This window comes from Syngnathus leptorhynchus, chromosome 2, assembly GCF_054491065.1.
Source record: "Syngnathus leptorhynchus isolate UIUO chromosome 2, UIUO_Slep, whole genome shotgun sequence".
Classification (NCBI taxonomy): Eukaryota; Metazoa; Chordata; class Actinopteri; order Syngnathiformes; family Syngnathidae; genus Syngnathus; species Syngnathus leptorhynchus.
Window position 1 is genome coordinate 2,884,682 of NC_141196.1, and position 19,824 is coordinate 2,904,505.

General features: G+C 43.8%; 4 protein-coding genes across 8 annotated transcripts; all 4 read right to left on the reverse strand.

Moving 5' to 3' along the window:
* Positions 1-617: 617 nt before the first annotated feature.
* On the reverse strand, positions 618-10,636 carry kiaa0232 (KIAA0232 ortholog). Of its 3 annotated transcripts, none has more exons than XM_085933095.1 (8): positions 10,413-10,636; positions 8,121-8,612; positions 7,906-8,046; positions 7,319-7,388; positions 7,147-7,231; positions 3,684-7,056; positions 3,505-3,607; positions 618-3,422 (listed from the first exon to the last, which is right to left on the reverse strand). In XM_085933095.1, the coding sequence occupies exons 2-8, from the start codon at positions 8,361-8,363 to the stop codon at positions 3,406-3,408; spliced, it is 4,032 nt and encodes a 1,343-aa protein (XP_085789221.1). In that variant the 5' UTR covers positions 8,364-8,612; positions 10,413-10,636; the 3' UTR covers positions 618-3,405. The 3 variants fall into 3 exon arrangements, with proteins under 3 accessions (XP_085789221.1, XP_085789211.1, XP_085789229.1); XM_085933085.1 differs by having other exon boundaries at positions 8,121-8,682; XM_085933103.1 differs by lacking the exon at positions 10,413-10,636 and adding an exon at positions 9,889-10,134.
* Positions 10,637-13,887: 3,251 nt separating this feature from the next.
* On the reverse strand, positions 13,888-14,798 carry LOC147060110 (protein S100-G-like). The gene is made up of 2 exons (XM_085906206.1): positions 14,575-14,798; positions 13,888-14,045 (listed from the first exon to the last, which is right to left on the reverse strand). Exons 1-2 carry the CDS (start codon positions 14,725-14,727, stop codon positions 13,914-13,916), a joined length of 285 nt encoding a protein of 94 aa, XP_085762332.1. The 5' UTR covers positions 14,728-14,798; the 3' UTR covers positions 13,888-13,913.
* A 796-nt stretch (positions 14,799-15,594) lies between these two features.
* LOC147060111 (protein S100-G-like) lies at positions 15,595-16,245 on the reverse strand. The gene is made up of 2 exons (XM_085906205.1): positions 16,039-16,245; positions 15,595-15,804 (listed from the first exon to the last, which is right to left on the reverse strand). Exons 1-2 carry the CDS (start codon positions 16,189-16,191, stop codon positions 15,670-15,672), a joined length of 288 nt encoding a protein of 95 aa, XP_085762331.1. The 5' UTR covers positions 16,192-16,245; the 3' UTR covers positions 15,595-15,669.
* Positions 16,246-16,253: 8 nt separating this feature from the next.
* LOC147060112 (uncharacterized) lies at positions 16,254-18,629 on the reverse strand. Of its 3 annotated transcripts, none has more exons than XR_015065541.1 (5): positions 18,481-18,629; positions 18,029-18,382; positions 17,839-17,946; positions 16,544-17,427; positions 16,254-16,307 (listed from the first exon to the last, which is right to left on the reverse strand). XR_015065541.1 is itself a non-coding variant. In XM_085906204.1 (5 exons), the coding sequence occupies exons 1-5, from the start codon at positions 18,572-18,574 to the stop codon at positions 17,203-17,205; spliced, it is 711 nt and encodes a 236-aa protein (XP_085762330.1). In that variant the 5' UTR covers positions 18,575-18,629; the 3' UTR covers positions 16,358-17,202. The 3 variants fall into 3 exon arrangements, 2 of the variants coding, with proteins under 2 accessions (XP_085762330.1, XP_085762329.1); XM_085906204.1 differs by lacking the exon at positions 16,254-16,307 and having other exon boundaries at positions 16,358-17,268; positions 17,339-17,427; XM_085906203.1 differs by lacking the exon at positions 16,254-16,307 and having other exon boundaries at positions 16,358-17,427.
* Positions 18,630-19,824: the final 1,195 nt, after the last annotated feature.

The following is a 19,824-nucleotide window of genomic DNA, read 5'->3' on the forward strand; positions in this document are numbered from 1 at the left end:
TTTTGTTTTGTTTTCAAATGATGTTTATTGTTAAGTATCGTGTCTTATTTCAACAGCGGCCATAATGAGGCTTTAATTTTCAATTTTCTTTACCTGTTATAGTTTTTAGCTTCAAATTCCCGTTTGTTGGCACAATCAATGCATACGTGGAGGTAAAAGAAATTAAGATGATGTCATACTTGATCAATAGCGTCATTCGTTTTGGTATTAATGTAGTCGTGTCTTTCGACAGTGGCAAGCGGGAGCTTCCGCTTGTTACATTAAAATGTCAATTCTTCTTCACGGTCAGCTACGGGTACCTGCATTTAGAATTAAAATCGCGTCCTTCATTTGCAGTTCCAGCACTACTTTGACCAAAACGTTTTTTTTGTTAATATGATGTCTAAAATTCATCCATTGGTTTAACATTTTTCAAATTGATGTCAATAGTATTACTGGTATATCTGGAGTTGAAAATTACAAATTTGTCAAATCAAGCTTCATTATATTTACATTAACACAGCAAAAATGGTCTATAGCTGGTTGGGCACATTTTATTGCTCAATCTGCCCTCTGGTGTTCGGTACTATAAAAACGTCAAGAAAAAAGACTTGGGGAGGGAAAAAAAAGGAGGCAAGTTGACATTCTGATATTTGGTCGACCCTTTATTAGATGTTAATGAAATCCACAATGAAACAAAATCATTTACTCAGGGTGTACATAAAATCAGAACACACACGGCTACTTCGAGTGAGATTGGGACAACCAAGAGGAAGGAATGAAATGACTGAAAAGTTTTCAGTGCGGGGTCACCCCCCCCCCTCCAATTAAAAAAAAATTATGACCCTCACTGAATGCATTTTTTTTTTCATGTTTCTTGCCGTTTCTTTTTCGTTCAAATGCAGCATAAGAAAATGGAAGAATTTCACGGAGAAAGGTGAGACGTGTTACTTTCAACTAAGCGCTTCATGACTTAGACTATTTTGGATGACGAACTCAAACTTTATTTATTTTTTTTTATGTCATAAAGAGACCACTCACTGAAACGTCGGCTCCCAACCACAACACTCCAAACTGTCTCAAAATACCTTCTGACTGATCAATCACATCACTCATAAACATTTTTTGATACAAAAAAAAAAAAGGTGGACTGACTTTTGCAAGCTGCTTTGTCAGACTTCCTTTTTTTTTTTTTTTTTTTTTTAACCACAGGCGTCCAGTGAAAAACAAACATGCAAAATTTGACATGATTGACTTTTCTCCACATACCCTTGAGGGCTTACAAGCGCCAAGGCATTGCATAGAAACCTTGGCGGCTTTTTGAGAAGCGTGCCACTCGACATTGCTTATGCAGTCTTCAATGGCTTTTTTTTTTTTTTCTCTCTCTTTCTCCCTCCTCTCCTAAAACTAGATCTAACTCCAAATAAAACCAGTCATCTTTGTGGCTTGCTTGGAAATAATGTCAATGCGTAATCTACAAATTGCCCCCCCCCCCCGCCACATCTGATTGTAGATCACATTTATGAAAGTGTATGAAAAAATTCCTGAGTGTCTGATGACTTGTGAAAGACAGGCGGGAGAGACCCCGAAATTGGCGTTAAGGTTTCCGAACAAGGAAGCCGTTTCGAAAAGCGGGGCCCCTTCGACCTGCCTTGCGTTATAACACTACATTGACACATTCATTTCCAAGCAACGGCGCACTGATGGGAAGTTTGTGCTTGAGAATCATGGTTAGGATCTTACAAAAAAAAAAAAAAGCCTGGCCAATTTTCCTTATAATGAAACAAAATTGGGAAAGAGGCAGCCTTACTAAATGCTAAACAGGAAAAAGCTTTTACCCTGCTGATACTTTTTTTTTTTTTTTAAACTGTATTTTCAATCAGCAACACGCAAGTCGCAACAAGGCTCAATAAAATACACTTGAACCATCAAATCCAATTTGGGTTTTTTTTGTTTGTTTTTTTAAATGTATTTTCTTTTTTTTTGTTTTGATTTGAACAAACTCACATGCGTACGTATTCACCATTCAAGTTGAATCACTTATTGTGACAAGTTCGTTGTTCACGCGCATCAGAATATGACTCAATGCTTCAACAAGATAAACGGACCAAATAAAATGGGAGATAAACACACCATACATGGAAAAAAAAAAGAAAAGAAAATAACCCAACCGTACCTTGTAGTGTAATTATGGCATTTTGTTTTTTAGGTTTAACCATGTTCATGTTTGGTTGCACCAACACAAACTCTACACGGAGTCATTTGTTTGTTTTGCCCCGTGACGACGAACTGAAAAGAAATGATTCTTCGCAACCCAAAAAGTTACAATAAAGTGAAATAACCAAATAAGAAAAGTACAATCAACAGTAATCAAGGAAAACAATTGTCTCCTTTTCATAATTTTGGAAGAAAAAAAAAGGATGGATTCAGACTGTCTGGACTACAAAAAAAAAAAACAAAAAAAAAACACTTCCGTATTACCACAGCCACATTATGAAAAATATTTATAGCACCAATGTTGTGTACAACAGAAATAACACGGAGGATAAAAAAAAAAAATAATAATAATAAAAATCACCTTCAGATATTTTTGTGGGTCTTTATCTTCATTTTTTTCCCCTTGCCAAATTATTTCAGAGAATTGCAGTTTGGATCATTATGTGATATTTATTTTTTCCTCTTTGTTTTTGATCACAAACCATACTTAAAGTCTACATCTAAGCTTTCAAAAACTTTTTTTTTTCATACGCTGGGGCAATTCAACTTTTTAAAAATAAAAAAAACTGCACACATTCTCTACTTCTTTCATAACAAACTAAAGAAAATAGAAGCTCACCACAAACAAACAAAAAATCTCAACATCTGGTCTTTCTCAAGAAAAGACGAAGAGTAGCGCATGGGATTGCGGTTGATTTATGCAGCAATGCAGTTTTTGTTTTTGTTTATATTTTTACTTGGAGAAAAACAAACAAACAAACAAAAAAAAAGGAGTGAGACTGGCCGGACAAACGCACATGCACAACCATTCGCGTGCAACCAACTATCCAGTATTGAAGTTGAAAAGCAAAGTGGTGGAAGCAAAACTGAAACAAAAGTGGTAACCTCGTAGCTGCGTCGGATATTTTAAATGGAAAATCTGGCATCATCACTCAAACACACTTTTTTTTTTTTCTCATCTTATTTTAACGTATTTTGTCCCCCCCGCCCCCCCGTCAATCTGATCGATTACACAAGCACGGAGTTAGTAAATGAAAACTCAGCAGTTACGCTCGTGTCAGCGGAGCCGGTGGAAAGCGAGAAACGAGCCCACGTTAAGAGGTTTTTGGTGGCTCTTGAGATGAACCTGAATAAAAAGCTGGTGGCGGGCGGTACAGTCGCCAAAACTCTGCAACCTTGCCGACGCAAGTCCGGTGCGAAATGAAGAACTCAAATGTTGCTGCTCCCTAGATTGGGGGGACGACGACAACAACAACAAAAAAACTCGGTCACGTCTCAAGGCTTCGCTGTGTTCTGAAGGAGGCTTACCTGTACACTGTGATCCGGGGAACAAGGGTGGGCAGAGTGCGTTTTGCCACCAGCACTCGTCGTCCTGGTTGCCGCTCACTCCCTGTCCACTTAGCAGAGGGAACTAAACACAAAAGCGGACCAAAGCGTTATTCGATAGGAGACGGCTCGCGTTGGCGCCGTCGGGTAAAGCCACTCACCTCCGGCACATCTCTGACAAAGTCGTACGCGATCCCGTATTTGGGCATTTGGCCGGCCGTCGCGCACAAGTAGCTCGGTTTTTCCACCGGAGACTCTTCTTTTTGCGACGGAGCGGCCGAGGTGTCCGTCTGCCCGTCTGCGGTTGATCCGAGTTCCGCCGCCTGGCAGTCCAAACATTTTTCTTGCTCGGCAATGGGCAGGAGGACGCTGGGGCCTTCCAGTGAATCCAGAGAGGTCTGGGCACTCTTCTCCATGCCAGACTTCTTCAACCTGGGCAGGAATTTGCCAGATTCCAGTTCAGACTTTCCGTAATACGGGCCTTCGCATTCGGCGTCCTCCTCGAGTGGTTTGAGATCGGCTTGAGGATCGTCCACCGGTGCCAGGACGGGGAAACTCGCCTCCTCTTTGTCGGTCTCGGCCTCCGAATCGCTCACTTCCCCGGGAGACAACTCTGAGGCCGATATCGGCCGGAAATGAGTCCTGGGGGAAATGCGAATGGCCCGGTACTGCGTTTGCTTGATGCCGTAAATTTGCGGGCAGAAGGCTTCGCTCTCAGAGTCGGAGCAAAGGATAGATTTCGGCTTGAAGCCCGGGCTGAAGGAAGCCATGTCCTCGGGCTCAAAGGAGCACTCCACGTGAAGGACTTGAGAGAAGGGATTGTTCAGGTCGAAGGAGGCAAACGGGTATTCTAAACGTTGCTCCTCGCTACGCAAGCCGTCGTAGGATCCCAGCAAATCTTCCCGGAAGATGAAAGAGAATCCCTTGTTCAATCGGTCTCGGCTCGCCGCCACGGCGCGCTCGCTTTGGCCGAAGGACACGAGGGGCCGCCACAGGCGCCGGTGTCCCGGAGCAAAGCAGCCGCCCTTGTTCACCAACACGTCTGCGCCGGTGATTGTGAGCATTTCGGAACTGGAAGCGGCGCCTGCCGCCGGCGACTGCAACAAGCCGTGCCGAGATTCGTTTGGTGGAACCACGGCCCAATTCTTATCGCAACTCAACGTCGTGAACTCTCCGTACACGCCGCCGATGATAAAAGACGTGCCGTCTTTATCTGATCTCAAGTCCCAGGGCTTGGACGGAGTCATATAATCCCCGGCGCCGTCTAACTTGGAGAGTTTGTTTTTGGCCAAGTCCTGTTCTTGGTTCTTGCCCTCCCAGAGGTGGTACTCGGAGCGCTGCACAGCTTTTTTCTGAGGGGGCTCGACGGGAACGCCTTTGGCCTGCACCTCGGGGCAGCTGCCGCAGTAAGCGCCCGAGTCTTCGGAGAATACATCCTCTTTCATTTTCTCGCCACCTTGCCTCGCCGCTGCCGCCGCCGCCGCCGACTTGGCCTCGCCAACCGCGGACCAAATGTCTTTGATTATTCCTGAGCTGTACTCGCCCCTTTGTCCGTTTGCGTCGTCGGAGAAAACGCTCGCGCTGTACGGCTTACCCTCGTCCTCTTCCAATGCTATTCCGCAAAGGGACTCCAATTTGGATTTTTGGGTGTAAGTCCGGCAGGATGCTGTGCAAATGCTCGCCTCCTCACATTGGCGCCCGGAGTCCTGTTGCAGGAAGTCCAAGATTTCATCCTCCAGATATGTACCAGAAATAGGAGGGATGATACAATCAATTTCATCAGAGCCAATCGGAGCGGCGGGGTCCTCGGCCGTAATATTCCCGTGCTCGTTGTCGGAACGAGTCTCCTCTGAATGCGACCACGGACTGCAGGTCCGCGTCGAAAGGTTGGAGCAGTGTTCAGTTTCATCAAAGGCACTATTTTTGGTCCATATTAGCAAACGAGACTGTTTGTTAGCTTGCGGGTCGAGAAAGCTACATGGGTCGGCGGCGGCGTTGCCTTCGTGAGCGGCGGAGAGCGAGTCGAGGGGAAGGGAGCAAGTGGGACTGTCGTACTGCAGCTCAAAGAGAGAGAAGCACGAGGAGGAGTTCAAGCCGGACGGCTCGCCGGACGGCTCGCCGGCGGTCTCAGGAACCCGCGGGTCGGCCGTGTTTCCCGACAAATTGCGCAGGGTCAAGGAAACGCTATCGAGGAGGGGAGAGAGCCGAACGGGCGAGTCGCCCAAGAAGCTTTCTCCGTCTATATCGTCTGACGTCGACGGCGAGTAACATCCCAAGACTTGAGCCATGCTGTCGAGATCCTCCACGAGGAACGCGGACGATCCCGGCGCTTCCTCCACCTCTGCCCTTATTGCACTTTTCCCTTGCTGCTCGAAGCCATCTAACACTAAACGAGATTCTCTTTGCTCATTGCTTTTTCGTCGAATCATGCTGAGGATCCGACTCTCTTGTAACGAGTCTGAGGCACTAGTATCCAATATGGATTGATAAATATCAACTTCGTAGAAGTCGGTGAATTCTGGCAGATGCTTGTCATCTAAATGTCCACCATCCTCTGGCTGAGGGCAGCTCGAGGTCCCAACGAGCGGCGCGGCGTCCTCCTCCTCCTCGGCTTCGCCCGTCGCTTCCACAAAGTGGCCGTCGACAAACGAGCCCGCGGCAAGGTATGTTCTCTGGTAGCTCTGGTTGGCCACGCAGATTCCCTGGATTCTCTCCGGCAGCGGGGCCGCGTCAGCTGACGAGGCAAAGTCTTCAGGGGAGCCTACTTTGCTTCGATACTTAGTCTCCAGCTTGCTTTGCTCGCTGCTGAAAGGTACAAAATAGTCGGTGATGGGCTCCGTGTACCAAAGCGGCTCCTCCATATATTCCTTTGCGTTCCTGTCCTCCACCCTCATCTCGTTTGCTGGCGCCCAGACCGGATCTTTGTGAATCTCTTTAAGGGATCTCCTGTTCTTTTTGTAAAGCTGCAGCGGTTTGCCCGTCCCCCCCGCGTTTCGTTGCTCCTCTTTGTCGACAGCCTTGGACGCGAACCTGGGCTGTCCGCTATTGCGCTGTCTCTTACTCTTCCCGAGCTCTCGGGATTTGTGCCTGACCCTAACCGCCTTGCTTCTGAAGGACTTGTCGCCCTGGTTGCCGCTCGAGCTCGAGCCCCCCTCGCTAGAGCCCGAAGACCAGGACCGGGCCCGATATTTGCCCTCGGACCTGTGTCTCGCCTGTCGCTTGGAGTGGACCGTGTTCTTCTCCTCTGCCGCCGCTCCGCCGTGGTATCGGTTCTCTTTCTCCTTCTTGCTTCGGCGATGCTGGCCTCTCTCGTTTGCCACGCCCGTGATGGTGGCGCAGGCTTCGGGGTTCCGCTCCTTGGCAGCTTCGCCTTCGCTGTTGCAATCTTTTGGGGATGACGTGTCCGTGCTGGTCTGCGGAGCGGCCGAGGATGATGAACTGGAGTACGCGCAGGCCTTGGCTTTGTTCCACACGGTCATGATCTCTTGGAGACAAACAGGCTTCTCGGACAAAGGTGGGAAAGCTTCATAATACCTGAGACGCAAAAGGAGAAGCAAAGTCAAACAAGCGGAGCAGTTTTTGCAGGGAAATGTCGAAATACCCAAAATTTGTGACGCAACTTACATTTCCACCTGGTCCTTTGAAGAGGGGGACTCGACTCGTTCGGGAGAATGAGCACCGTCAGACTTTTTTCGGATCTGTTTTTCCTCTGTAAGACAAAAAAAAACATATTAAGAATATATATAGGCAGCCACAATTGGTTTTCATGGTTTCTAGTACACACAATCAAACAAACCTTTCTGTTTGTTTTGAATGTCCCGAAGTTTGGAGCAAAGCTCCTCAACCAGGCTTTCGATTCCAGAGTTCTGAAAATGCACACACAAAAAAAAAAAAGGACATGTCGGCTTTAGTAATGTTGTGCATAACAACAACAACAAAAAATTAACCCGGGTCATCACGCTTTTAGTTATTCCTTTGCGACTTTTGAGCAAAACAAAAGGTGAACTCCATCAATCTGTTGACACATTGAGTCCCAATTGAACGCTAACAAATATCTTATAAGGTATAGTTTGCTCTCAGCCGATGTTTGCCTTGACATCATCGTGCGAATGCCGGTCAGCTGACTGCCGCAATCCCACGTAGCATGTGCTGGTTGAAAAATAGACAGTGCAGTCTAGTCCGCTCCCCAGAGGGCTTGTTGCCAAGACCCCCCTCCCCCATATACCCTGCCCGGACCCCTATAACTTTTACGAACTCGGATTACGCCACATAGCTCGCCGCGGCTCGACATTCACGTGGCGCTATTAACTTCAAGAAGAAGTTCAAATACGTATTTGGAGATATTCTCCAGATACAGGAGGCTCGGATCCGAGCAGCGCTTACTTCATCAGATGCAGAACGAAGACATTGCACCGCCGCTTGTTTCTTCATTTCCTCCAGACTCAGGTCGGTCCCTCCCTTCTTTTTACTCTTGCCCCATTTCTTGCCAGGTCCCTTCTCCCAGCCCAAAAAGATGTCGTTCTCCTGCCAAACAAAATGTGGAATATTTGAGCGCATAGCAACGAGTGTGCAACAAGGTTATATCTGACAAAGGTTACTTGAAGGTAATCCTGCAGGTCATAGTCGTAGCTGTCGTGCAGGAGGAGGCTGAGGACGTAGCGGGTGTAAATCATGGCATCGATCCCGCACTTCTCCAGCTCCTGGCCCAGCCAGCTTTGCACCGGGCCCAGCGACTGGAGCAGGGACATCTCTGAAGCGGATAGTGGGCCCGCGAGCGGGTAGAGGCAAGAGAGGTTCTCGGGAGGAGCACGACCGTCTGAATCGGTGCTCACGGGACGCATGAGACCTCAGGTGTTGGTTATTCTCAGGTGGACTGGCATCGCGATGAGCTGTTTGTCGGAGATGAGCGAAGAGAGAGCGGGCGAGGCGGAACCTCTGGAAGGTTTGGGTGGATCACTCCAGCCAGACGCACCGAAGGGGTTCTACGTGAGGAGGCATGTGGGATTCCTTTCCCCCTTTTTGGTTGCTTTCAGCAAAAAAAAGGGTGCTTTTACTCGTCAGGCATGGCTTCTGCTGCTGATGGATCTCATCTGCACAGCAAAACACAACCGGTGTTTGCGTCACACGTCCATGTTGCAACAATGGCTTCAACAGCACCACCTGAAAAACGGCGAGAAGACTTGTCAGCGGCTCCAAATATTTCTTAGCGAGTCTTCAGCAAGGAATATATCACAAAAGGGTTATTCATGATTTATACAGCCTGGAAGGCAGACTGCCAGAAACAAGCGCTTCTTACAAATAAAATATGCAGTCTAATGTTTTTTTTTTTTTTTTTTTAAAAAAGCAACATCATCTAAGCATTTGAATCGATTTTGGAACACAACACACACTAATGTGTTAAAAGTGAAGTAACAGACAGCAGTGGCGCTGCTTCGGTTAAAAAGATGAGATTGTGATGTTTCCTTTGAAAGCAAGAGGCAAAAAAAAACACTTCCCTGTCAGGAACATGTGTTTTGGATCCTTACATCAGGTACATAAGAAGCAAACGGTGGTTACCATGTTGTGATTTGCTTATGTAGCTGTCAATCAAGGAAGGCCTATTAAGGGTTACCCATCGTGAGGCGTCAAAAGGGCAAAGCTAAGAAGCTTAACTGTGTGCAGCAGCCCAACACAGTTGCATGAAACTCACGACTTAAATTTCCTCAGCTGGCCTAAACTGCCAAAAAATGCTGAAGGCTTCGGCACTACAAATGTCCGCATTCCAAAATGTCCCACTTTTCCCAGAAGTCTATTTCTCAAAATTCCAGTCACATTTACAAATTCGTATTTCCCTCCAGCTTCCAGATTTCTTTTCCCTCAAACAATTCCAACTTCAAAATATTCACCCTATTTGGGGACAAGCTGGAGGGGGCATTAAAATCTCCACACTAAATTAAGCGATATTTGACGTGCTTATCTCGTTCCACCATCTGAATTTGAGGTCTCATATTCTACATTTCAACAATCGCTTCAATTCCACAACATTTACATGTACTTTTCACATTCTTAACAGCCAAATATGATTGAACAACGTTTATAACAACTCGTGATGATTGAACAACGTTTATAACAACTCGTGGGCCACTCTTTTCTTTTTTCTTTTTTGAGGGGGGCCGGGGGGAGTTCGGACGCTGTGACTAATATTTTATTTAGCTCGCAGCATATTTCAACTTTGAACATCGACAGCCACAGCCTCCGGGCCCAAAAACAACCCACCCCCAGTATCTGTTTTTTAATACGCGATTTCACCCAGTTGTTGCATAAAACAACATCTTATAAAGTGTCCGCATTGGTTTGCAGCCAAACAAGGTTAGCTGGACCACCGACCTTTAATGTTAGCTCACCAGCTAAATCACGTTGCACATCAAGCTAGGTCGTCTGGTTCAATTACCCAAGTCATATCGAAAACACAAAGGTTACTCCCGACAAGTCTGCGGCTACTTTTTTGCGCGATATTTTTCGCTTTCACTTTGCCGTTTGTCCGGCGGCGAATGACTTGATCGTGCTCGGTGACATTCGAGCTCCAGAAGCGCAACCGTCGAGCTAGCAGGGGCGACCCGGTGACATTAGGCCAAGTCGTTTACTTGAAAAGTGGGCCACCACAGCATCCAAAATGTTGCGGGAGGTTCAAAAGTGTACGATCCGATCGAAGCGCCAGCTTCCAAAGTGGGGTCGTTGTTGCGGGGACGACGAGGAAGGAGGAGGAGCTGCTCATGGAAGGCTAAACCGTTGAGGACTTGACAGTTGCTCTCTTCAAAAATGTGCGCCATGTCGTCACACAGTTAAAAGCAAGCAACGCGCGCAGAATCAAAAGCCACGACGACACACGAACGACGAGCCGCTTGACGTACCTGCGAGCGGGCTGAAGAGGAGAAGGAACGCCGACAAGGGAGCGGCTACTTCTCTCTTGCTGCCGTTCCGAGCTCGGGCTCTGGAATCCGCTGCGGTAGCATAGCGTATCATGGACGCCGACGGAAATGGCGCTGTTTTCACGGCCGGTGCCACTTGAGCGGCGACGGGGAAAATGGCGACATTCGGGCTCAAGCGAGCGGAAGAGCGGTCCGTTGAGGGCCAGCTCGCGCCAGAGCCAAAATGGCTGTCACCGGAAACCAGTTTCAGTCAGACGACGGCGCTTCATGCGCCACCTCCTGAGTTGGTATCTAGGCAACGGGGCAAACCTCCGCCGTCCTGTTCACAGATACTGGCTCCTTCCGCCAGGGTATTGCATCAGAAACACAAATAGTACGCACGCCAAAATCCCGTCATCATCATCATATACATCATCATGACGTCGTCATCACGTCATCATAATTCCATTTGGTCGATAATCAATTCATTTTATTCTTACTCAAAATTCGAACGAGAGCTAAACATACGTACCCGTATAGTACCCCGATGTGCCATATCATTTTTTTTGTTTTTTTCTCCCAAAATATTTAATACTAATTTTATAGAGGAAACGAATCAAATTCACTTTAAATCACATATAAATCCAGAGAGAATTTCTAATTTATGTGATTGGTCATTGTGTTTTAAGCACCTTTAAAAAATATAATTTATGGGAAATTACTTTGGTTTGAGAATGAGCTCCCTACTACTTATAAGTGTCTCTTGTTTTTATCCTCATTTCTGATGTCATACATTTTTAAATAACTGCTGTTGCACAATTGTAGCTGTCTTAAGTTTCTATTTTTATTTTTGTGGGGAAATCACCACCTGACCTGTCAAGTGGCACGCTTCATGTGACACAATGACTCAAGGCCACAAGTGGCATGTTTTGATTGTTGTAGCTGTAAAAAATCAGCCACCAAGCCAAGGTCTCTTGTGGCTAGTTACCAGGGTAACTTGAGTAGGTATTGACTCACCAGTCTGATCTGGATCTGGCATCCTGAGCCCTGCAGCCAAAGGTCAATAAAGGTCAAACACCTTATTGATCGCCAGCAGCACACACAGATGCGTGATGATGAGGACACGTGGGTTTTGCCAATATATATCTGCAAAAACAAATCACTCAAATCCAATAGATCGCAATGATTTTTTTTTTCAGCACTGCTCAGGGACGTTCACTTTCACAACACGTGTTCATCAAAATGATCCATTGGAGCAGATGGCACATAGTTCAAGGGTGCCCGGTAAATCCTCTTCGAGGAGTTTTTTGTGACAGGAACCAGCAGGTGGTCTTCCCTGGCCGAGAAAGCAAAACAAATAGTGTTTGGGAAATCTCCAATGAAAAGTTGACATTTTCAATTCTAGCTATTTGTTATATCCACCTTTGTAAACAACATTATATAACTTTTGCTTCTTACCTACTGATGCGGTCATGTTTATTTATTTATTATTTACGCACTGGCCAGCAAATGGTAGACTTTGGACTACTAAGTTTCCGTCGCAATAGAAACTACAATGACTCTGCATTATAAAGTCAATCAATTACCAACCAATCTCATCAGTGGCTTTTTGATCGAACAAAGCAGCCAGTGATCATAGCTGTTTAACATCTAAAATCCATTCAGGCATGCACAAAAATGTCTATCACTACCCCTCGATTTGAATTCGATCCTGATTAAAAACATCCCCGAAGCTGAATTTGTTCACAGGGTGTCTGATATAGAAATTGAAAGTCTCCTCGTCATGTGATTGCCGTGAATAAGTGGGCCACTCGTTCAAACTTTAATTACGTCACAGTCAAAGCGGCGGGATGGGGAGGGGGGGGACGGGGTGATTGCGTCACGTGGCGCACAGAGTATGCGTTATCAGGACATTCCATGCGTGCGTGTTCTCTCAAAGCAAAACCTTTGCGGCCCCGTGATGCAACCGGCAAAGCAAAGTCATCTTGATAAACTCACGCCTATTCAAATACGAGCCTTTTTGCAATGTTTCTGAACTAATTACGCGACAAGGAGGCCTCCTGTATTTAGGTCAAAGGTGAGCGCCTCGCGCGCTAAGAGTGGCGCCTTTGTGTTTTGCGCTACGACCACGAGAACGGCGTGACTTGACCCGAGTCAGACTTAAGTCATCAATTTGAGGACGCTAACCTCCATCCTAACCTGTTAAATTGTCACACCCAAACAAGCACACTTAAATTTTCTATCAAACTAAACATAAAACAAAAAGTACTGCATCCCACTTTGTGTATTTAAAAAAAAAAAAAACCACATACTTAGCCTTTCAGTTCGTTAGCTAAATGCTAACGCAAATTAGCATCTATGTGCCATTGCTATAACCCTTTAAGGAAAAGAATGAACACAAACTACACTAACACGTTAACATATGTTCTTTATCCTCGGCACTCGAACTAGTTGTAACGTCTAACTCAGGGTTATGTGTCTCTCATACTGCCCCCTGGTGGCCAACTCGGACACACGAGAAGGCGCAACATAGCTTGACTTCAAATTTGACTTGCTTGATTTTTTTTTTCCCACGGTAAGTCCAATGTTAACACCTCAGACATAATTATTATTATTATTTATACATACACTGCGAAATTATGAGAACAATCCAACATCTTGTTTGACGGAATGCCTCCACAATGGAAGCTTGAAAAGGAATCTGCGGTATGGCAGGAAGCACCACAACAAAGGTGACCGATCTGAGCAGATAGGTTGAAGGTGAGACACAGCACACCTAGAATGACTCCCAAGTTACTCACCAAACTTTACACTTTGACCTCCATTATGCATTGACATTCCCAAACAGGAACACAAAAGAAAATCAAAGTCCTTTATTGTGATCACCTTCATCTCAGTCCAACCCGTGTAATGTACTCTGCACACACACAAAAGTGCAAAAAAAGGGTGAGGTTGACCTTACAAGTCGATTAATCAGTGTTTGCTGATTTTTCATTTGATGCATACTCGCCGCTAGAGGGCAGCACAGACACCCTATAAAGAAGTGTTGGTCAATTTTTAGCCAGGGTCCATATATTACATTTGAAAAGTCACGCAACCAAACTAAAAAAAAAATGTTGTGATGAAATGATATGATCTGAATTTACTCCAATTTACCAATAAATAATAATAAAAATAAATAAATAAAACGTATCTTTGGGGTTTGGGTATAGTTAGCAAGCGAACCATGATTCAAATGAATGAGCTCAAGTGTTCTGTCTTTGCAAGTCTTCCAACATGTAAAGTGTTTTTTTTTTTCTGGAATCGATTTATGGCTTCTAATGATCATCAAAGGTGAAGTTTTCTGAGAGCGTGTTGTTTGTTTTTCATTCACTTCCTGCCTCGTTCAGACCATTTAGCTTGTTTGCGGCTTGCCATGCTGACATTTTCCCCTTCGAATGTTCACTGACGCAATGCGTGGAAAGAAATGACCATGACATTTTCATTCAAGTACTGAAATCAGTTTTATTCAGCGCAAGCCTTTTTGAAGATGCAGGCCAGGCAGGACATGGCGATCATAAACTCCTTGAAGTCCATCTCGCCATCTCCATCAAAATCCAGCAGAAGTGTTTGCCCCTCAGGGTTTCCCTGTGCTGCCTGAATGCATAAAAAAAAAAAAAAAACGAAGAAAAAAGTTGCTCAAGAACGAAATACTAACTTGAGTGACTTGTGATGTATTAGAGCAGGGGTGTCAAACTGTTTTTTTTTTTTGCAGGCCGCATTGTAGTCATAGCTTCTTTCGTAGGGCCATTATGACGAAATAAATATATGAGCACCTCACAAACTGACAAATATGATTCAAAGTGAAGACATTTTGCAATTCTAGTAATGACACATGAATTTAATGCACAATTTGTCTTTGCGGGCCACATAAAATGATGTGGCGGGCCGTATCCGGCCCCCGAGCCTTGAGTTTGACACCCACCTGTGTATTAGAGCATGAACTATTACCCACTTCTCCTTGTTGAAGCGTTATAACTATTGTCAAATTACTGCTAATTTCTATTAGCATGTCTTTGGGGTTTCATAGTATATTTTAGCATTAAGCTAAGACTTAATTCTATCCATTTTTTTTTTACTTGACTTGATATTTGTCTGGTCATTTTTGCAGTGATTTGTGACTTACCTCAAAAAGTTGGGGCAGCTCTTTCTTTACCAGCTTCCCGACTTCTGCCTTGTTCAGCGTGTCCTTCCTCCCCTCTACACTGGCGTATTCATCAAAAATTTTGCAGAGAGCAAAAATGGCCACCTCAAGACGAGTTGCTTTTAACTCAGACATTTTGGAAAGCGAGTGTCACCAGAAAGGATTTGCAGGAGACGAATTGATGGAGCTTGTTTCATACCTTGGTGGAACAAAGGTTTCAAGGGGTTGGGACCTGTTGCGTAACAATCTGGTTATTCTGGATGACGTTTTTTTTTTTTTTTTGGAGGTATTAGAAGTATCATAAACTGGAAATATAACTGTTTATTATTTAAAGTAAGACATTTCTGTTGTCTAAATGTTCAGACTGCCCAACAATGCCATTAGAACTATAAGAAAGAGCAATACAAAACTAAAAATAAAAATAATATACAAACAACTTAGAAAACACGCAGCACCATTTTTACCTCATTGGCCATATTAACGCAAAAGTCCACAAATCACATTTCTCCCGTAGAAATACAATGATAGATGCAGCAGTAGTTTTATTTGCGTAAAAAAAAGCCAGTGAGGATAATAAGAAGTATTTGTAGTTTTATGACCTTTATACACTTTAGTATTTGCTGTACTGTGAATTGTAATATTGTGTGAATGTAAACGGAATAATTTTCAAATCCGTATTAGAAACGAACTCTGCATTTATGGTCTTCAATTAAGGAAAGAAGTTAAGCCGCAGTTGTTTGTGAAAATATGTCATGAACGTGTTTTTTTTATTTTTTATTTGTACGGCCTTGCCGCATTCATTTCCTGTTTTGTTGTGACCGCTTAACTTTTTTTGAGCGGCTGATGGCGTAAGGGTACGCTCGCCTGTCTTGTGTTCGATTCCCGAATATGCCGATGTGCGTGAGACAAAAAAAAAAAAAAAAACTTTTTGTGGCTTATGATGTTTACATTTTCTCCTAATAGCCCCTTTCTTGTGCGTTTGTAAAGAAATGACCCATCAGATTTTCTTCGAGTACTGAAATTATTTTTATTCAGCAATCTCCACAAGGCCTTGTTGGAGGACCCATCTTGAAGTTCTCACTTCTTGGGACAGTGAGCTTTGAAGATGCAAGCGAGGCAGGACAAGACGACCATGAATTCCTTGAAGTTCATCTCTCCGTCTCCATCAAAATCCATTAGAAGCGTTTGCCCCTCAGGATTTCCCTGTGCTGCCTGTACACATAATAAAACATAAGAAAATAAACCACACGAGAAAATAATGCACCCAAGCACCGAGAAACATCTGATATACGACAGGATGAAAGTTTTAACAGTAAAGTAAATCCCAATTAGCCTGTCTATGGTGTTTCACAGTATAAATTAGCATTAAGCTAATAAACTATTCTTCATACAAAACATTTTGGATTCTTTTAACCAATCCAAATCTATTTTGTTCAGTCATGTTACCTTGAAAAGATGGGGCAGCTCTGTCTTCACCAGTTTCTTGACCTCATTCTTGTTCAGGGTCTCCTTGTTCCCCTCTGCTTCGGCGTAGTCGCTAAAGACTTTGCAGAGAGTGAAAATGGTCTGCTCCAGCGGAGTTGGGTTGATCTCGCACATTTTTGGAAAGGAAGGTCAGCGTAGGTGCTGGGCTGGTGGTAGCTCATTTTATACGTACCTTAGTGGGACAAAAGTTTCCATGGGCAGGGATCGCTTAGGCAATACATCAGGTTCTTCTGGTTGACGTTTGTTATTAGAAGGACCGTGACATTGATGATCATGGGAAAGAAAAAAAAACAGACGGTATAGAACAAAGATCTCGTTTATGGTGTTTACTAACTGCTCGGTTTAAAGGAGCAGCCCTTTTTTTTTTATTTCATGTGACATGATTGATGTACAAAAGTAAAAAAAAAAAAAAAAAAAAGGCAAATTACAGAGTAGCTGAGAAAAAGTAAAAGGTGGGAAAACTTGCCATTTTGGAAGTGAGTCCACCCCCGCACAAATACAAACTCAACTAAGCGTGTCTGTTACAAAGAGAAACTAGATGAAATGTCACAGGCGTTGTTTCCACTTCCTGTCACTGACCCGCCATTCACGGCCACAGACGACGACACACGCTCGCACACTTTCCACTCGGCACCACGACCCGGAAATACCCGCTCGCAGCCGAGCTACTCATCAATTCACAACCTTTACTTCTTTGAATAAAAAAAAAAAAAAGACATTTAGAAATTCTGATACTCCGAAGAAGTTTAGCAGGTCACGTGTCAGGCTCACCCAAAAGTTTTTCGTAACCTTTTTTTTGTGAGTATGGTACTTAGATCGATGGTATATGCTAACCTGTAAGTTGGTGCTCAAATATTTGTTTCGACTGTGTGTGAAGAAAATAAATGCAATTGAGATAATTAGGATAAAGCTTGATAGCAAGATACAGGAAGCTTGATAGTAAGCCAGCTAGATAGCTAGCTAGCGAACAAAAATGAATGGGTTGGATGGATGGATGGATGGATGGATGGATGGATGGATGGATGGATGGATGGATGGACGGACGGATGAATCCTAACAGTGCTTTGAGTCTTTAAGGTTGCCGTGCCTAATCAGTCGTAGTGACCAAGCCTTCTGATCCTTTCCTCACCCACTTTGCTTCAGCTCCACACGTTCAAAGTAATCCACGGATTCATACACGACCACTTGACGCTGAAACAGAGATGGAAGACACATGTGACACGGCTGGTGACCTTTCACCCCTCCGTCTGAGTGAACTCACCCACTCGGTCGAGCCCGTGGAGGAGTTGCCGCTGCTGCCTTTGTCCATGTCAGAGTCCAAGTTGGGACTCTCGTAAATCACCCGGCTGACTACGTATTCACACAAACACACACACGGCACTGATAATACATCCAAAACAATTAAATAAAGGGTAATTATTTTTTTTTAAATAAATTGAGCTCTGTAAAATTGTACTTCCAACTCAGAATGGCATTAAACAGCTTGAACATTTTTTTTCTCCAAAATATTTGATACTAAATGTCTGCCAAATTGCTGTTGTGAAGAGACTTGAGTCAAACACGTCAAAACAAAACAAAAAAATGTTGTCACTCGTAGCACACTCTAAAAAAAATAATAACAATGAAGACTAACCCGGCAGCCATTTTGCGGAAACTATTCAAATTTGGTGCTGCACAACAACAATAACTTTTGCTTCCCTGTTTAAAAAAAAAAAAATAAAAAATTAAAAAGTAAAAAAAAAAAAAAAAAAATTCACCGACCTTGTCTTTGTTTGAGTTTGCAGTAACAAGCGAGCATGACCAGGAGCAGGAATCCCACCGAAGCCAAGGAACCCCCGAGCAGAACCCAAGGAGGACTTGTGGATTCACCTGCAACATCCAAAATGCAGAAAGTCATTTTCTGAACAATTAAAAAAAAAAGCAAATATGGCCTTAAGCTTTGATTGCCTACCTCCCACTGCGGTTCCATTTAAACTTTGACACGTTACTGTAACAACGGTACCTTTCCCATTGCCAGATATTAGATTAGGTATGTCCGCAATAACATTGCAAAAGTATGTGCCAGAGTGCTCTGTTGTAACGTTGGGCAATTTTAACCACACGCACATCTCGCCATCTTTTTGCAGAGCCGCCTGGCAAGATGGATACTGGCATATTTGGAATCCCTTATAGTGGCTTTCATTTTTCAGCCACTCGACTTTGACTCTGGAGAAGTTGCCTGTCCAACAGCAGCTGATATTGAGCAGCTGGCCCTCAAGGACGTTCATGTCAGCACTTTGGCTCACGTGCAAAATGGACGCACCACCTGCAGGCAGTCAAGAACAAGGTTAGAATTTGAGTAAGAAAGTGATGCTCATCCATCGTCGGGAAGGTTGGACAGGTTTCTTTCTAATGTTTACTTACTGCGTGATGAGAGAGCGCAGTGGGAGGCGAGAAACAGACAACTCAGCAGACCCCTCATGTTTCCACACTGAAAACAAGACTCTTGTCTCGACATCCTCTCGAAATCCCTCCCACTCCTTTCAGTACCTTATTTGGCCCCCTTGAACCTTTCGACATTTTGCGACATTTCAGGCATCAAACATAAAGATATAAAATTTTTGTTTTTTTTGTCAAGAATCAACAAGTGGGACACAATTGTGAACCAAATTCATTGGATAATTTCAACTTTTTGAACAAATAAAAAACGGAAAAGTGGGGCGTGCAATATTATTTGGCCCCAATTACAGCTGCAAGTCGCTCGGGTTATGTCTCTATCAGTTTTGCACATCGAGACCTTGCAAAACAGCTCGAGCTCAGTGAGGTTGGATGAAGAGCCTTTGTGAACAGCAGTTTCAGCTCTTTCCACAGATTCTCGATTGGATTCAGGTCTGGACTTTGACTTGGCCATTCTAACACCTGGATACGTCTATTTGTAATATATTATATAATATCGAACGCCCCACTTTTCAGTTTTTTATTTGTTAAAAAAAAAGTTGAAATTATCCAATAAATTTCATTCCACTTCACCATTGTGTTCCACAAAAATGAAACTTTTATATCTTTATGTTTGAAGCCTGAAATGTCACGAAATGTTGAAAAGTTCAAGGGGGCTGAATACTTTCGCAAAAACGAAAGATGACCACTTGGCCTTTTATGGGATTGTGTGTTAAACAGTAGATACACAAATTAGTAGCCGAATGTAAGACGTGAACTTCAAATATAGATTGCAATGTAGTCAAATGAAATTTTCAAATTGCAAAGGCTGCAATTTGTCCCAAAAAAGATCCATCCATCCATCCATCCATCCATCCATCCATCCATCCATCCATCCATCCATCCATCCATCCATCCATCCATCCATCCATCCATGCCTTATAAATAAAATGTATTATTATTATTATCCATCCATCCAAAATAAAATGTATTATTATTATCCATCCATCCATCCATCCATCCATCCATCCATCCATCCATCCATCCATCCATCCATCCATCCATCCATCCATCCATCCATCCAAATACTTATCTCTAATAAATCTGATAGTACATTTGTTTGTTGAAAAAATACTCAGGAAGAAGACCTTAAAAAAAACTCACATATTAAATTATAATCATATTATCGAGAGGAAAGAGAAAAAAAAACCTAAATATATTTTTTCAGCTCTCATCTGTAATGTAAATTGTTTAACATGACTATTTCATTCACTTGGTATTTAAACTGGAGGTCAGGGAACTGACAAAAAAAAACACCCACGGACACTTAAG

What these genes read in the sequence shown, in the direction of transcription:
- kiaa0232 (XM_085933095.1), bottom strand. Translation starts at nt 8,363, where the DNA reads ATGCGTCCCGTGAGCACCGATTCAGACGGTCGTGCTCCTCCCGAGAAC. An exon ending in ACCTGCAGGATTACCTTCAA is followed by an intron (nt 8,047 to 8,120) that starts GTAACCTTTGTC and finishes TTTGTTTGGCAG; the next exon opens with GAGAACGACATCTTTTTGGG. An exon ending in TTCGTTCTGCATCTGATGAA is followed by an intron (nt 7,389 to 7,905) that starts GTAAGCGCTGCT and finishes GTGCATTTTCAG; the next exon opens with AACTCTGGAATCGAAAGCCT.
- LOC147060110 (XM_085906206.1), bottom strand. Translation starts at nt 14,727, where the DNA reads ATGTCTGAGTTAAAAGCAACTCGTCTTGAGGTGGCCATTTTTGCTCTC. An exon ending in AGCTGCCCCAACTTTTTGAG is followed by an intron (nt 14,046 to 14,574) that starts GTAAGTCACAAA and finishes TTATGCATTCAG; the next exon opens with GCAGCACAGGGAAACCCTGA.
- LOC147060111 (XM_085906205.1), bottom strand. Translation starts at nt 16,191, where the DNA reads ATGTGCGAGATCAACCCAACTCCGCTGGAGCAGACCATTTTCACTCTC. An exon ending in AGCTGCCCCATCTTTTCAAG is followed by an intron (nt 15,805 to 16,038) that starts GTAACATGACTG and finishes TTATGTGTACAG; the next exon opens with GCAGCACAGGGAAATCCTGA.
- LOC147060112 (XM_085906203.1), bottom strand. Translation starts at nt 18,574, where the DNA reads ATGTCGAGACAAGAGTCTTGTTTTCAGTGTGGAAACATGAGGGGTCTG. An exon ending in CTGCGCTCTCTCATCACGCA is followed by an intron (nt 18,383 to 18,480) that starts GTAAGTAAACAT and finishes GACTGCCTGCAG; the next exon opens with GTGGTGCGTCCATTTTGCAC. An exon ending in AAATGGAACCGCAGTGGGAG is followed by an intron (nt 17,947 to 18,028) that starts GTAGGCAATCAA and finishes TGGATGTTGCAG; the next exon opens with GTGAATCCACAAGTCCTCCT.